The sequence below is a fragment of the Budorcas taxicolor genome, chromosome 10 (genome assembly GCF_023091745.1).
Source record: "Budorcas taxicolor isolate Tak-1 chromosome 10, Takin1.1, whole genome shotgun sequence".
NCBI classification, from domain to species: Eukaryota; Metazoa; Chordata; class Mammalia; order Artiodactyla; family Bovidae; genus Budorcas; species Budorcas taxicolor.
Window position 1 is genome coordinate 85,701,638 of NC_068919.1, and position 15,591 is coordinate 85,717,228.

The following is a 15,591-nucleotide window of genomic DNA, read 5'->3' on the forward strand; positions in this document are numbered from 1 at the left end:
ACGCCTTCTCAAAGCAGTTGGTTCTTGGTAAGGATGCCTGGCCGAGGCACATCATATGATACCTTAATAGTTTTCATAAACACGTCAGTGACCATTTCTAAAAGTTCTTTATGGACCACTTAAAGCACATACAAATAAGCTAGACTAGAAAGAAGAAACTTTAAATGGCCTGTAATCCCACACCCAGAGTCACTGATAATATTTTCATGTGGATTCTTCCAGCTCTCTCTTCTGTGTATAGAACATATACAGCAATTAGAAAAATGGGATTATATTATACATGCTATTTTTTAAAACCTGTTTTGTGAATTAGAATGTCTTTAAAAGAATTTTTTTTAATACTTTTGTTTGTTTATATTTTTGGCTGCGCTGGGTCTTCCCTGCTGTGCGGGTTTTTCTCTAGCTGTGGTGAGCAAGGGCTGCTCTTCATTGTGGCGCACAGGCTTCTCCTTGCTGTGGCTTCTCTTGTTGTCTTGTTGCAGAACATGGGCTTTAGGGCACGTCAGCCTCAGTTGTTGCAGCACGTGGGCTCAGGATTTGCAGATTGTGGGCTCTTGAGCTCAGGTTCAATAGTTGTGACATACAGGCTCAGTTGCTTTGCAGCCCAGGGGATCTTCCTGGACCAGGGATTGAACCCGTGTCTCTTGTACCGGCAAGCGATTTCTTTTACCACTGAGCCACCAGGGAAGCCCCTGAGTTAGAATGTTTTTGAGATGATAGCTAACATTTAATTTGTAATTAGAAATTGTTGATAATACCTTATGTTTGTGTAGTGTTTTCAGTTTATAAAGTACCTTCCATGTGCTGTTTCATGGAGTCTTGAAGTCCTGTAAAAGAGGACTGAGCGAATGATTGTTCCCTTTTTATAAACAAGGATGCCTAGGTCACAGGTAAATGACATGCCTAAGATCATACCACTGGTGACAAAGACAAAGGAATAGTGAATCCTTGGCAGATAGTTTAATGATACTAGTTTAAGGGTCAATCTAGTAAGATCCCAGGTGGAAGGCCTTTGTGTACTAAAAGCATATCACTGCTAATGAATCTTGTGCATTCAGTTACTGAGGTCTGTCTTCTTTTTATTTAGGGTACCACGCTCGCTTTAATCGTCTGCCTGGAGCTGCAGCTCGATGCCTCAGAAAAGGGCGAAGAAGGCTTGTGGGGAAGGTGATAGCTCTCACTGTTTCCTGGGCTCACTGGGAGGATAATATGTTCCCCAAGAGATTTGTATCCTATTGGTAATCAAAGGTGCCGAAGAACTCCCTGGGGTTAATTAAACCAGATGTATTTTGCACGTTCACAGGAGTGAACATTATATAGGACATGAGTGGATACATACATGAAAGATGAAGCTTGATTCATACAGAAGTTCTGACAAAGCAAACACTGTCGTGGCAGTGGTGGTGGTCTGTAAACCCAGAGGCCCGCTCTCTGTCCCTTCTCCTCTTTTGATTATATATTGTTATTGTAGAAGTTGAAATGCTCTTGGCTTCTTTATGACTCGTCTTGAATTCACGAATGCTTCTTTTGTTCTAACTTTGGTCTTTTATTCTAATTCATTAAAAAAAAAAAAAAAGGGAAGCAAGACCTGTTACCAGATTCCAAAAGTCCCTCCTTGGCCATAAGGGAGGGCTGTCTGCCATTTACTCAGTTCTCCCTTTGCCAGAGCTCTGCTAGGCACTCGGTTCATTTATTCCTCCCAAAACTCTTGTTAAGAAGGTGATGTTTTCTTTAAAGAATGAGGAAAATGGGTTCAAAGGTGTTAAGGAATGTCTGATGTTATCCAGATAGAAGTGGCAAAACACAGAGAATTGAACCCAGGTCTACTTCTCTTTTATCGTTTTAAATTTAAATTTAATTAATTATTATTTTTCACTCTGGCTTTGAGATTGAAAATAAGGCTGAGGCTGAATACCAGTCAGAGAAGATTGTGGTGGAGAAAGAATAAGGGTGGGAGAGGCATTTTTAGAGCATTAATATGTTTGTTCATTCAGTAAGTGTCTAGAGTGCCTGAGTGTGGCAGGCCCTGTGCCCAACCAGGTAGGTAGTGATCAGAGCTACAGTCTTCCTGCCTTAAGGGAGCTGCTGTTGATATAGGTTAATCAGAGGACTGTTTTCTGCAAAAGAAATGAGTCTGTTTATTTTCAGATGAATTCATATTTTTATCTGCCTTTAAATTCTATTTCATATCTCTAATTAGAAAAATATTTGGTTATTGGAAGAATACCTTTTCTTTTGGATTACTCATTTTATAGGCAACACAGTACTGCATTTGCTATTGTGGTAGCTTATTCTAACAGGACAGCTAGCAGGTAGGAATACATGGAGTGGAGGGAGGCCCCAGGATGTTGGCAGTGGGGAAGAGAGCAATGGTTTGACTTTTTTTCTTGATTGGTTAGGCTTGACACATAGTGTTCTCCCTAACACCTACCTTATTTTGTTTCAGCTCTTATAAAATAAGAGCCTTCCACGCCCATGGAAGTAAATAATTTCAAACTGGAGGACCCCCTTTAGCTTGCCTGTAAGGAAAGTAGGGCCTGTTGGATGTGTCTGTAATGATTTCAAATGAATAGGATAATATTTACTTGGTTAATTCATCTTCATCACCTTAAAGGGATATTTGTCATTTCTAGCAGAGGTCACTGTTCTGCCCCCCTTCTTCTCCCTCCCCTATCTCTCTCCTCTTTTTCTAAATTGTAATCATAAATAATGAGTTTCATTCACAGCTCCCTGCCAGCGAGCTGCTAATTACGCAAAGTACTGCTTGTAATTTACACAGTAATAAACTGTAAATTTAAACATTACGGCACTTTAAGTTAATAATTTTTCTGCTGTAACAAATAGCTCATTTTTCACCTATCTTTTCTCTTGGCCCCATTACCATGGTTGTGTCTGTGACCAAGAGGCGTAGGTGTAAGGAGTGAAAAATAGGAAGAATGAGAAGCCTTTTCATTTAGCTCCACTCCCACCCAAAATCTGACCTCCAAGTTAATTTTTCTATAGCCAGTTCTACTGAAATGTGTACCCTCATATTTAGGCTAATCCACACACAGATGAATACAGATAACAGTGTTTGCCCAGAAACAAATGTGTTTGAGTAACAGGCTTGACATTTTTGACATTCTTGCCCATGACTTATGCTCTTTCATCTTAACACATCCTCATATGCGTGTAACTCTTGCTCATGTACTGTCAATACGCTTGCCCAAGTTCTGTGATAGATATTCACTGTAAATGTACTCAAGTTAAATGAAGGGTGAGTGCCTTCTGCCATTTTCCAGTTTTTTTGAGATTAGTTTCTGAATTGCTTGTGTTATGGGTATGATTTTGTATTACAATCTTGAGGACCACTAATTTATGAACCAGTTTATACAAACTTGTATTTTTACTTTAGGAGATGATGTTTAACAGACAAAATACAGGGTGACAATTTTTGTAAGTTACAAAAACCTTTTGATGTGTATACATTTAGTCAGTAGATGCTTAGGTGTTCCTAGTGAGGACTCCGTAAATGTCACATTATGAAGGCTGTTGAGGCTATACGTGAATGACTCTAGGAATCTTGGTGTGCTGGCCTGTTAAAAATTAGCTGCTGTTGGATTTTTTTAAAAACTCTTTCTATTTTGACACTTTTTAATAAGTCCAGGAGGTATATTAAAATGCTATACACAGTTTTAAAAAAAGACTTTTTCTGAGCACTAAAGAAAACTAAGTCTAGAATGACATGCAATACTTTTACAGTAGAGTTCCGCAAAAAGCTGTCTAGTTGCTGTTGGATTTTAAGATTGATATCTGACATGTGCTTTGGGGTTGCTGGTATAATCATGGGAAAGCGTGAGTTCGGTGACAGATCATACTTAATGCTTGTTTTATCTTCTTTGCCTTTTCAGGAGTCCAGCATAAGTAATCTGGGTACTGAGAGGATAGGCCACCTCATTAGTGACCCTCGGCAGAAACAGTAAGTGCTTCTGTATTTACCGGTGCTCTCCTAGCCTGTTCCTTGGAGGAGACCGCAGAAGAACGTTTTAAGAAGAAACCTGGAAATTCTGTTGTAGAGCTGAATGAGGTCATCTTAAAGATTGGTACTTTATAACATGGCTAACATGCTAAGTTCATGAGAGTGATTGTTTTTTCCTTTCTAGACTAGTTTTTATTTCTTTGCATTTTATGTCTCTAGATGCTACATTGTGAAAGTAGCGTCTAATGAGAATGTTGTATTTTAAATCAGTTTTTCCATCTCTTAAAATTTTTTTGTTCAAAATGTGTGGTTGCTTCTGTATTCTGTTCTGTATGCACTTCCCATTTTTAGACCTTTAGACAAAGAAGTATCTTTTTGTTCTAACTGCTGTGATAAGTGCTGCTGGAGAGCCTGTGTGTAGCCCTAGAAGAATCGTCTGCCTTTTCTTGTGACAGCTCTGCCCCTGACACGACTGGCTCTTTGGTGTCGCTAGTTTGTGTCGTGGTCAGTGTCCAATCGTGACCCCGTATCCTTTCAGCCTGGTTGGTTGTTATGAAATTGACAAGGTGTGGTCTGTGCCCCTGTTGAACTGGGATCCTGTTCTCACTGCACAGCTGAGAGTGTGTTGGTTTCACACCATCGTCTTGAGTTGTTTTAGTGCCCAGTCTTCTGTATTCTGACTTTTTACTTTGAAGAGTCATTTTTTGCAAAAAAAAAAAAAAAGAAAGAAAGTTCATACGCATTTAACATCTCCTTTTCTCCTCTGATTCCGTTATTTTTTCTCATTTCTTTTTTCTTCACTTCATTAATCCAATATCTTTTCTATCTTCTCGTCTCTAATAATGTTCCTGCCACTTCTTTGACTTCCCTGGTGGCTCAGACGGTAAAGCGTCTGCCTACAATGTGGGAGACCTGGGTTTGATCCCTGGGTCAGGAAGATCCCCTGGAGAAGGAAGTGGCAGCCCACTCCAGTACTCTTGCCTGGAAAACCCGATGGTCGGAGGAGCCTGGTTGGCTACTGTCCATGGGGTCGCAAAGAGTCGGACACGACTGGACGACTCCACTCACCACTTCTTTTATTGTTTTCTCTCCTCTTATTCCCTCCCTCTCTCTAGTTTCTGGTTACCATCAGCTGGGAAAAGAGAACGAAATCAGGTAAGATTATTTTTCTTTGTCATCTTTATCATTTGATTTCCTTTTCTTTAGAAAGAATAAAGCCCTGGCTTCTGATTTTCCTCACATTTCTGCTTGTGCACATGAGGTAAGGTTCCTGTTCCTTATGTTATTCTGACTTTCTTGGAGAACTGTTTTCCGAAAATACCTTAGTATTCAGTAATAAGAACAAGAGTCAATTCCCCTTTTTAGGTTCAATTGTGCTCTTCGGTTTAATACTTGTAACATATTTCATAGGAATCCAGTTTTTGTTCTGGTTTTGAACTTTGCAGTAAAAAATCAGAATGAACTTCATTTGCCTATTTTTCAGTTCAGTATTAGCATCCCACGCTGAGAAATGCAATGTTGAATCCTAAACACAAGAAGCAGAGGAAGGTAGAGCCTCTTTGGGTGAAATGGGGTTGAGGCCTTTGAGCCTCTTACTCTTTTCTCTAGCTACCCCTGAGGAGGCCCTTGGCATATCTAGGCCTTTATAAGGGTCCTAATTTTAAAATTGCTGACAGTGGCTCTCATGGTGTTCCTTGAATGTCCTAGCCTTTTGTGTTTTGTTGGGAGAGAGTTTGCTTCATCTTCATGATTAGTCGTAAAATAGATGAATACTGATAGGTGTTTTGTTTTTTCTGCTTATTATCGTATTAATAAGTTGGTAATACTTTTTAGACTTGGCATTTTCGTCTTGAAGTTACTATTTCAAAATGAACTAGAACAGTGATAGAGCTAACTGGTATGAATTTATATGATTTTAGGTGGCATGTGGATACACAATTTTTACTTTAGTTACAATAATTTATGTTAGAAAAATGTAATCATTTTATCAAACTCGTTATTTCACGGAAATACAGTGATGACAATGCCGAGTAAAACTTAATATGAAGGAAAATAAAAGGTAGAGCTGGTGTTCGGAAGACAGTCATTAAGGTGGAACGCTAGAGAGTGCAGTTTGGGGAGTGCTACGCTAGAGTGTTAATTGTATTTGCATCAGAATCTAAAGGCAGAGAGACCTGTGATGATCATCTCATCCAGATCTGTTACTTTACAGATGAGATGGATCATCTACAAACGAGGTTTAAACCATTTGCCCAGTCACACAGCACTGGGACTGGAAGCTCTATGACAGACAGCTGCTTGATTCCTGTACTTTCTAAGTTCTTTTGAAATTATTAACACCATTCACTGTTCTTCTAGTATTCATGTATATTTATTTCTGAAATGTGGGGGGAGGAGTATTTATTGCAGAAAAAAATCCAAAGAAGACTAGCCAACATAAAGTGAGATACTTTTATATAGTGTCCCAATGGATCCTTACAGCCCCCTTTTGAGGTGAATAGGTGTTTTACAGATGAGACTGAAATTACTTTCTAAACCAAAAGCGGTATTTTATGTAGCCCTCACAGTAATCCCACGAAATAGGTAAGACAGATAGTGATACATCTGTTTTACAGATGAGGATGGTAAAGCCCAAAGAGCTTTTGTAGTTTTTACCATATGATAGCTCAGTGGTAGGCTGGAACTAAACGTTGGATATTCTAATTCTTAACCTAGTTCTGTTTCCACTACACTGCTGCTGGTTTGTGCTAACCAGTTATTCACTGGAAACATCTGCCAGGATAAGGACAAGGTAGTTTCATGCTGGTATTCTTGGGAACAAGGGCTGAAAATCAGTAGGCAGAAGTTCCCTTTATGTCTGTTAGAAAGTACTGTATTCTGCCACTTAAGTAATTATTATGTATCGGAAGTTTTTGAAAAACTGCTGCTTACCAAGGAAGAGTCTGTTTTTGAGGCTGGCTAGATTAGTTACGCTACATTTGTGGGTACACTGTTGACTGTGCACAAATTGATTGAGCGGTGTCTGTGGTATGACAGGAGAGTTGAAAAGTCAAAGGGGAAAAGTTAGCAAGTAGCAGGTAGCCCTTTAGGATCAGGTCTGTTTCATGTAAGCCTCACTGAAATAATCTCATTTATTCCTGCAGTTTAATCCTCTCTCTCCCCTTTACTCCCTGGATGTTCTTGCTGACGCTTCTCACCGAAGATGTTCACCAGCACACTGCTCTGCCAGGTAATTGTGTCCTAGTGACTGTCTTTTCTAGATGATACTATTGGCCTTTTATAAGCCTTTTCAGATTAAAGTATGTTAGTGTATACTGTCCGCTTTGATCTCTCAACAACTTTTTGAGGTCAGGAGTTGTTTTAGAGAGGCAGGAACTGAGGCAGAGTGTTGAAGTATCTTTCCTGTGGTCCCATGGCTTACTGTCTGATTTAAAACCTCAGGTTTGATCTAAGTTCTGCCTCATCCTCTGTGATCTGACTCCTGCCTTCTCGTCCAGCCTCCTCTCATAGACTGCTTCCTCCTCACCGAAGGAGAGGTCCAGCTGTGCCTGGGAGCTCTGTTTTATTCTTCAGATTCACAACTCTTTCCTGCTGCTGAACCTTCGCACGCGTTCCCTCTGCTGGACTGCTGTCTTAGAGCTCTTCCCGCGGTTGGCTCTTTCTCACCCCAGCTGGGGCCGCCTCCTCTGGGAGGACCCCTTCGGGCTATCCTGTGTGAAAGCGCCTGCCTGCACCTCTCACCGCTCGTTCTCTCTCTCTTTCCTTTAGAGCTTTAATTACAGTCTGTAATGGCTTTATTGTTGTTTTGTTTTTCTTCTTACTTTCCCCCTTGTCTCTCACTAGACTATAAGCTTCAGAGTGCTGGGACCTTGTCCGTCCCCCACGCCTAACACAGTATCTGGCGCTTACGGGGCATTCAGTATGAATTTGTCAGGATAAATCCTGCACTTGCATAGCAGAATGAAATCAGTGCCTCTGAATATACATTCTCTCAAGTTGGGTGAATGCAAAGTAAATATGGTTTCTATGATGGCATGCCCTAGTGGGTTATTGCGCACAAGGAGCAGCTAATAGGCTGAACCATAGAACCTTTATTATTTCTCGTGGCACAAAGAATTTCTTTCCAAGGTTCCAATGATTTTCTTTTCTTTATTCTTCCTAACACATTGTTAAATGGATATATTCATAGATTTGGGGGGCAGGCTGCACTAAGAAATGATTTTTTTCATGGATATAGTTAGGATATTTGCTATGGCCTATAATAATGAGCTCTGCACTATAACCGCCTTCCTGACCTTCTACTGGAAAAGTAGTATTTCAGTAGGAAAAACTTTTGAAAAGAGACTGTCACGCATGGTGTTAAGTAAGAGCTTGGAAAATTAGGAGATATTAGTAAACTACTGTAAAGCCTTTTCTTAGTCACGTGCTATTTAGCCATCATTCATTCATCATTTCCTGACTCCTTACTGTGTGCTTTCCTGGGAAGCCTTCCTTGGTGACTCAGGTGGTAAAGAATCTGCCTGCAATGCAGGAGATCCAGGTTCAATCCCTGGGTGGGACAGATTCCCTGGAGAAGGGAATGGCAACCCACTCCAGTATCCTTGCCTGGAAAATCCCATGGACAAAGGAGCCTGGTGGGCTACAGTCCCTGGGGTTGCAAAGAGTCCGTCACAACTGAGTGACTCACACTTTCACTTCCTTTCACTTTACTATGTGCCAGGTACTTTGTTTAAACATTTAATACTATGCTAAAGGAGCTTATATCCTCATGGGAGGCTCAGGTGTGGAAATGGACAACTACAGTTAGGAATGACAGGTACCTAAATGTGTGCACCGGAGTGAAAGCAACTCAGAAGAGCAGCTCCTAACTCAGGCTCAGGGAGCTTCTCTTAGAGGTGGTAGTGCTCAGGCTGTCTTGGAAAATGAAATTTCAGTCCATGGGAAAGCAGTCCTCCAGCTACGTGTCTTAATACCAGGTAAAATAATGTCCACGTGTGCTCTTTAGGAAGACTCTGTGAGTAGCACCATGTCATGTCGGATACTGCAGGAGGATCATTTGTCCTCCCCCCTCACTTCTGCTGCCTTGAGCTGTGCTGAGATTGGCATATCCATGCTTTTGTCCGGTTTCCTGCTGCCTTTAAGGCCTCGTCCTGGTTGGAGTGGGTGTGAGCTTCATGTTTCTTTGTGCATCTCATTATTCACATCATTATCTTTGTTCTCTTACCGGCCGTGCCTGTGGCCAGACTTGGAAACGTAAGGAAGCCGAGGCTGAGCTTCTGGTGCACTCAGCTCTGTGGAAATAGCGCTTATTGCTTCCCACTATTGCTGAAGCAGGATGAGAGAGTGTGGACACTTACAGCTCATCCTTGTCCTGCCTGGCGTCATTCCTGGGTCAGTAGACACAAAGCGGGGTTGCAAACATGAAGGATCTTTGGGGCACGGGAAGAACATTTTTAAACTTACATTTATTTATTATTTTATCCTTAAAAAATTTTTTTTTAAGTTATACATATATTAATTAGTCTAGCAGCACATATTTTTGTTTTATGTGTACGTATTACATATAAAGGAGTGTTCAGATTTTTTTTTACTGATGAGGGCACACAAGCAATGAAGTTTGGGAAACCCCGATCTGTGGGAAATAGTCAGCACAAGTGACCTCCACAGGTTTTAGGAAATGTGTGTGATGAGACACTTCCCTCGGGGCTCCCTGTTTTCCTTAATAATGAGGTCCCTGCCCGGCAAGGGGTCAGCAGAGAAGGAGCAGCCTAGCTCCAGTGTGGCTGACGGATGCTATCGGATTCAGAAGTCGTTGGTGGGCTTTGCAAAGGGTGGACCATTTAACAAAACCTGGCACCTAGGGAAGGACTGTTAGAGAGCAGTGGTGGTAGGGAAGAGGCAGGTGAATAACCATATTAAAAACTGTTTCGAATGGAAATTTTGTCTTCTTGTTCCATTTTATTTGCCGTAAAGATTCCTTTCAAAGCATCTGGGCAGCATTGGGAATTTCACACCCATCATTAGAACGATTTGTGCGCGTGTGTGTGGTGACTATGTTATCATTAGCGGTATAATTTTATTTTGCGAAGAGAGAAGTGTTTCCTGTTTTATCACAGCTTTCCCCGAGGAGGCCTGGTGTATTAATTTGCTGTATTGCCTCCTGGCTGTTCCCAGGCTGTTTTTCCTCTTCATCATGGAATTTTTAATGGCCCTACTGCCTCTTGGGAAGCATGTGAGGAAGAGTTCCTCGGGGAGTGCTTCCCTTTTTTCACATGCCTATAATTACTCTCCTGTAAGAGCACAAAGAGTTTGATGATCATGCCTGGACTGTGAAGGTTTCCTCCTGTCGTTACTGAGCTGAGGCTGCTTCCTGCCTGGATGGGACCAGTTCAACTCCCCCCCAAACCCTCAGCTGCGAGAGAGGGGTTCAAGCACCTCCTCACTGCTAGAGCCTTCTCCAAGTGAGGCTTGGGGACCGCTGGGGGGTAGTGAGTGGCCTCAAGGTACTCGCTTGTTTAGCATTCCACTGCCATAAACGAGACATAATGGGGGCATGATTTTAAGAGAAATGTGATCAATGTGTCATTTTAATACCGCCCAGATGGCAGATGCAGTGAGAGCGAACCTTTGTGGTCTTTATACCACCTAATTCATTTGTGGGCTAAGAGGTTTTCAGAAATACCACCCTAGAAATACTGAAGTTTTCTGGTTTTCAACCCTGGCTGTACTTTTGAATCACCTGAGAAGCTTTAAAAAAAAAAAAAAAGTATATCCAGGCTGGTCCCCCACTTTGCAAGATTCTGATTTAATTGGCCTGGGATGAGGCCCAGGCATTGGCAGTATTTTGGAGCTCCCAGGTGTCTCTAACATGCAGCCAGGATTGGGAACTATTGCCCTAAAGGCATATGGTTTTAGAACTGGTGCTTTGTAATTTACTTAACAGGAAAGCCCATTTCATAATTGGCCTGTGCTTGGATGTTGTGAGCACAGTTCTGTACGGAAGGGACCATTCTGGGCTTCTCTTAGCCTTGGAGAACTGCTGCAGGGGAGGAGGAGAGCAGGAGGTCCAATACTTAGTGGTGGGCAGATGGGCAGAGCTGATGGGTGAGTGTGTGAGTAGCTGGACCGTGGGCAGGGGATATAGGGATAAACTTCGGAAGCTAGCTGTTGGGGTTGGGTTGTTCGGTTGCTGGTGTTGGGCTGTTGCTATTAAAGCAGTGAAACCGGGTGCTGGTGCTGAGAGTTGCTGCTGCTCAGACAGCAGATGGTGTGATTGGTGTTCTGGTAGAAGCGCTGGTGTTGCTGTCAAGGACACAGTCCCAGAATGGCAATAAGGAACCAGTGCTGTAGGCAGCTTTTTCCAAAATGAGAGATTTATTGATTGAAAGGTAGTTGTTTTTTTTTTAAACCATTATTGTCTTAGAGAACCATAACTGGAACTTATAAATTGCTACATCTCTTTGTATGATGCACAAGTCGCCAGTTGTAGTTTTTGAATATCTTGCGGCAGTTTTGAGTTTCTTCAACTTTCCTGATCTTTCCTCTATTTTCAGTGATCACTTTGTAGTATATCACCATTTCTTTTATTCTTTCTTTTAAGTTTTTAATCTCATATTAGTTTGAGGCAGACTCAGATAAGAGTCTTGGCTTTTACCTGGGCAAAAGAATTAACCTCCCCATACTTCAATTTCCTCACCTTGAAAATGAAAATATCAATATTTTGGGGGCTGGTCCGGGACCAAAATGAAATAATATACTTGTATATTTAGCATACTGGTAGCTAATACTTATTTTTGTTATATAGTTAACTACACTACCCTGTTCTAAGGATAACTGCAGTTTTACAAAAGTTGAGTTGGTTTCCAGAGTCATTTGCTAATGAGTATTTAGTATAGATTCTTGAGGTGTTTAAAATGACCCCAAGTGGACTATAAGAGAAGGCATTTGGGTGCTTGGGTGAAAGAGAGAGAGACCTTCCTGTTAGTTGAAATATGATAGGCTGACTCATTGTAATTCATTGTATCTGTTCACAAATGCTGTGATCTGCATATCAGAGTTGTGTGCCCAGCTGGCTGTGCCACTTGACAAGGAGTTTCAAAGAGCAAAAAGAAGACTCAATTCATGCTATTAATTTTGACCTTTGGAGCCATAGTAAACAGCCTCAGGTTTTACCTCGGGGCTTGGGGGAAAGAACCTTCTATTAGTCCTCTGTCTGCTGGGGATGCTGTGATGCACAGCAGCTCTCGCTCACCTCTTTTAGTGCTTGGTTTTGGTCATGTGTTAGGAAATGTTTGTGCTGTAACGTTGTCCATAAGGCTGCCCACTCCTACCGGGACGTCTCATTCTATAGTGCACAGTTCTGGAATCTTGTCCTCCGTTGGACAGTCTCATTTATAGCAGCTCTCAGCCAGCTGGCATCTTACTGCCAGGTATGGAATGATGAAAGCATTTTCTCTCTCTCTCGTTTTGCTACTGTAATATACCCATCCTTCCAACGGATATGGAACTGTTGTGCTCCTTTGGGTGGCATGAGACAGCTTCATGATATGCCAGCCTTTGCCCAGCAAAGGGAAGTAAGTAGATTACAGAGAATGTTCAGGTGCTGGCGAGCAGTTTGTCACAAACTGCTGAGGGTTTGGTTTGAGTGAAAACACGAGTGAGATTGCCAGGATCTCTTCCTAAAACCTCCTTTGTGTCCTCTGATCGGGAGGTGGTTTTCTCTCCTCCCTGCGACACTCCTGTTTCTAGTGTCTTAGGCCTGGATCCTGTCATATGTGCAAGTCTGTGAAGATATATTTCCCCGACCGGGTGTTTAATAAATGTCGCTTAACCCTGAAGGTAAAGTCACACGTGAGGAGCGGGCCTGTACTCCTTAGGTTTGTTTACTCCTCTTTTCCCTCATGCTCCCCTCTCACTTTCCTTGCTCCTTGATTACAGCTCAGTGTCTTGTGACACCTGTTAGTTCTTTATGCATCGGCCTCCCTCCCTCTGCTGTGAGCTCCTGGTGGATGGGCCCTTGGCTCAGTCATTTTGTGTATAACCTCTGCACCCAGCACAGTGTAGGCCTCCATAAATTTTTGTTAAAAATAATTGAGGTGAATAGATTAGTAATTAAGGAGAATAATTGGAATATATGATGTATATGACCTTTGGTCCTTAGAAATATCAATAGTTTTTCCCTGATGTTACTTATTTGTGTGTTTTAAAGGAAAAGTACAGAAAATAAATATCTTTTAAAAATAAATTTTATTTTTATTTCATCCCCAAACATGAACTTTTCAATGAGTTTTAAAAATGAGTGCTTTTTGAAGGTGAACCATTCCTTAAAAATTAGCTTGCTGTTGACAGAAGACTGTTTCCTTTCCTTAGGAATGACTTTAAACATCTTTGTTCTAAATCTAAAGCAGTCACTTCAGTTATTTATTTATTTTTTGCCAACATTGGTTCTGTTAAACATGCATGTATTTCTCAAAGTAAGTTTTTCTTCCCCTAAAAGTACATTCCTGCCCCAAGGACATAGTGACCTGCCCAGTTTCCTAAGTAACACTGCAGTTTTAACAACTCACCTGATCTTTTTAGTTACCTGCAGTAAAAAATAAAATAGACGTGTTGTGTTTACGTGTGAATATACAGAATACTCTTTCAATTAATTTTTAATCTTCAACATTCACCTTCACAGTTACAATGTGAATTTAGTGATTTTTTTTTCCTGAAGTAAGAATTTTTAAAGAGTGTATTTAATGTTTTTAATGTTCATTCCACCCCCACCGCCCCCAGATCCTTTAAGCAAATGCTGCTGAATGTGATGGTTTAGGAGAAGTACTGACCCAGCACTCATGCTGTGAAGGAAATAGTGCCCGAAGAATACTGAGGCCCAGATTAGACGAAACAGAACGAACGTAGCCTGTCTTTTCTCTGGGTTAATTGCTTGCATGCTGGGGAATAATAAATATATTTTTCATCTACATTTATATTCATTTAGTTACTCTGTTATTCTTTAAGTTAAATATTTAGATCTATTTTATGGACTAGCTTGGCCTTGGGAGTTTCTTTGGTTTTTTTTTTTTTAGCTCAGTAATTCTCACAGTAGGTAGAAGCTTATCAGAATTACCTGAGGTAGAATTTCAAAATAAACATATTACAGATTCTTCTTCCATCCCTGCATGGTGGGAGATGTGTATTTTGTAAAAGCTCCTGACATGATTCTGTTAACCATATGTCACTTCAGTTGAGAAGGAGTTTTAACTTGGTGGTGGCTTTAGCTTAACTAGTACTTAGCCTTTTTTTTTGCCTCTGCACAACTGAAAGATCCGCTCCCTCCTCGCACAGTACATGGTTCACCGTACAAGAGCAACTTTCACTGCTCTTTAAAAGAAAAAAAAAAGAGTTAAAATTAAAAAAAGAAATGTAGTTAAATTTTCTGCCACTCAGTGGATAAGGATCGGGGTCTGCGTGCCAGGAGAAGGGGAAGCCCACGCCGTTCCCCAGCCCTTTGTGATGCCTCCTCACCTGAGTTTTGGCCCGCTTCAGTTTCTGTCTTGGGAGACAGCGGCATTGTCAGAGTGAAAACAACACAGTATTTGTTGTTGTTACTCAGCCCTAAGTTGTGAAGTTATTCTTCCTCTTATGAAATGACTCTCCAACCTGGAAATGGTCTCAAGAGAAATGTTTTAAGAGGGAAGGAGCACTAAGCTGAGTTTTAGGAGTGAGCATGGCGTCCCTTTAGGCCTGCCTCGGCTCCTTCCCATACAGGTTCTGTAACCGTGAAAGCTGTGCTTCTGGAAGTGGCCCAGGCTATAAAGTCCATTCGGGAAGAGGCTGTTTCGTTCACCACCATATCATCTCCCCCACCAGGTAGAAACTCAGTGGACAGTGAAAGGAGCCAAACTCCCCGCCGGAGTAGAAAGGAAATAGGCCACACAGAACTACGTACTTTATGACAAAATAAGGTTATTGACTTACTCAGCCGTGTTGTCTGGTTTCAGAAAGCCTCCAGTTCTTTCCTAAGAGGAATTTATGAATTTCGAAGGTGTAACAATTAGGAGTGGGAATGGGATGGTAGAAGTAGACCATTTGCTGCAGAGAAGTGGCAGGCTGAAGGCTTTAGCAGTCGGAAGTCATTTAACGTAGGGACAGTTAACCCCGAAGCCCTCAACATTGCTGAGCAGAGACCAGTTGGGGGGGGACCCAGGAAGCAAGGCCCAGGGGGCAGGTGGTGCAAGGACCACCTGGAGCACACAGCAGCCTCCTCAGGATGCTGCACTATATAGTGCAGTGGATAACTATGTGTAGAAGAGTACGCAAGTAATACTTATTTTCATTTTACTAAAATAAGCATTTAAAAAACCATTGCCTTTCCATTTAAAATGGTTTAAAATGCAAACATTTTTATTCCAAAATGTGTCATTCCTTGAAAATGTGGGATAAATGTTACGCTAGGACTAGGTCCATAAAGAGTGATAATATGTGCCCTCAGCCATCTTCTTGACATATATCAAGCACACAGAGCTGTGAAATGATGGATGGTGTGTAAATAAAAGGCAGTATTTGTTTTGTTTAGCTCAAGTTGATACTTTAAGAATTACTACCTTAAAACCCTTTTGAGTGTTTTTCTTATGAATGTTATTTTGTAT

At 41.4% G+C, this 15,591-nt stretch overlaps 1 protein-coding gene across 1 annotated transcript in view; it reads left to right on the forward strand.

Moving 5' to 3' along the window:
* Positions 1-15,591, forward strand: part of GPATCH2L (G-patch domain containing 2 like) — a 59,674-nt gene that overhangs the window by 24,118 nt on the left and 19,965 nt on the right. The window contains exons 5-8 of the mRNA XM_052646528.1: positions 1,088-1,167; positions 3,891-3,958; positions 5,074-5,113; positions 7,102-7,187. Coding sequence (XP_052502488.1) covers positions 1,088-1,167; positions 3,891-3,958; positions 5,074-5,113; positions 7,102-7,187 — 274 coding nt within the window. The remainder of the gene's footprint in view (positions 1-1,087; positions 1,168-3,890; positions 3,959-5,073; positions 5,114-7,101; positions 7,188-15,591) is intronic.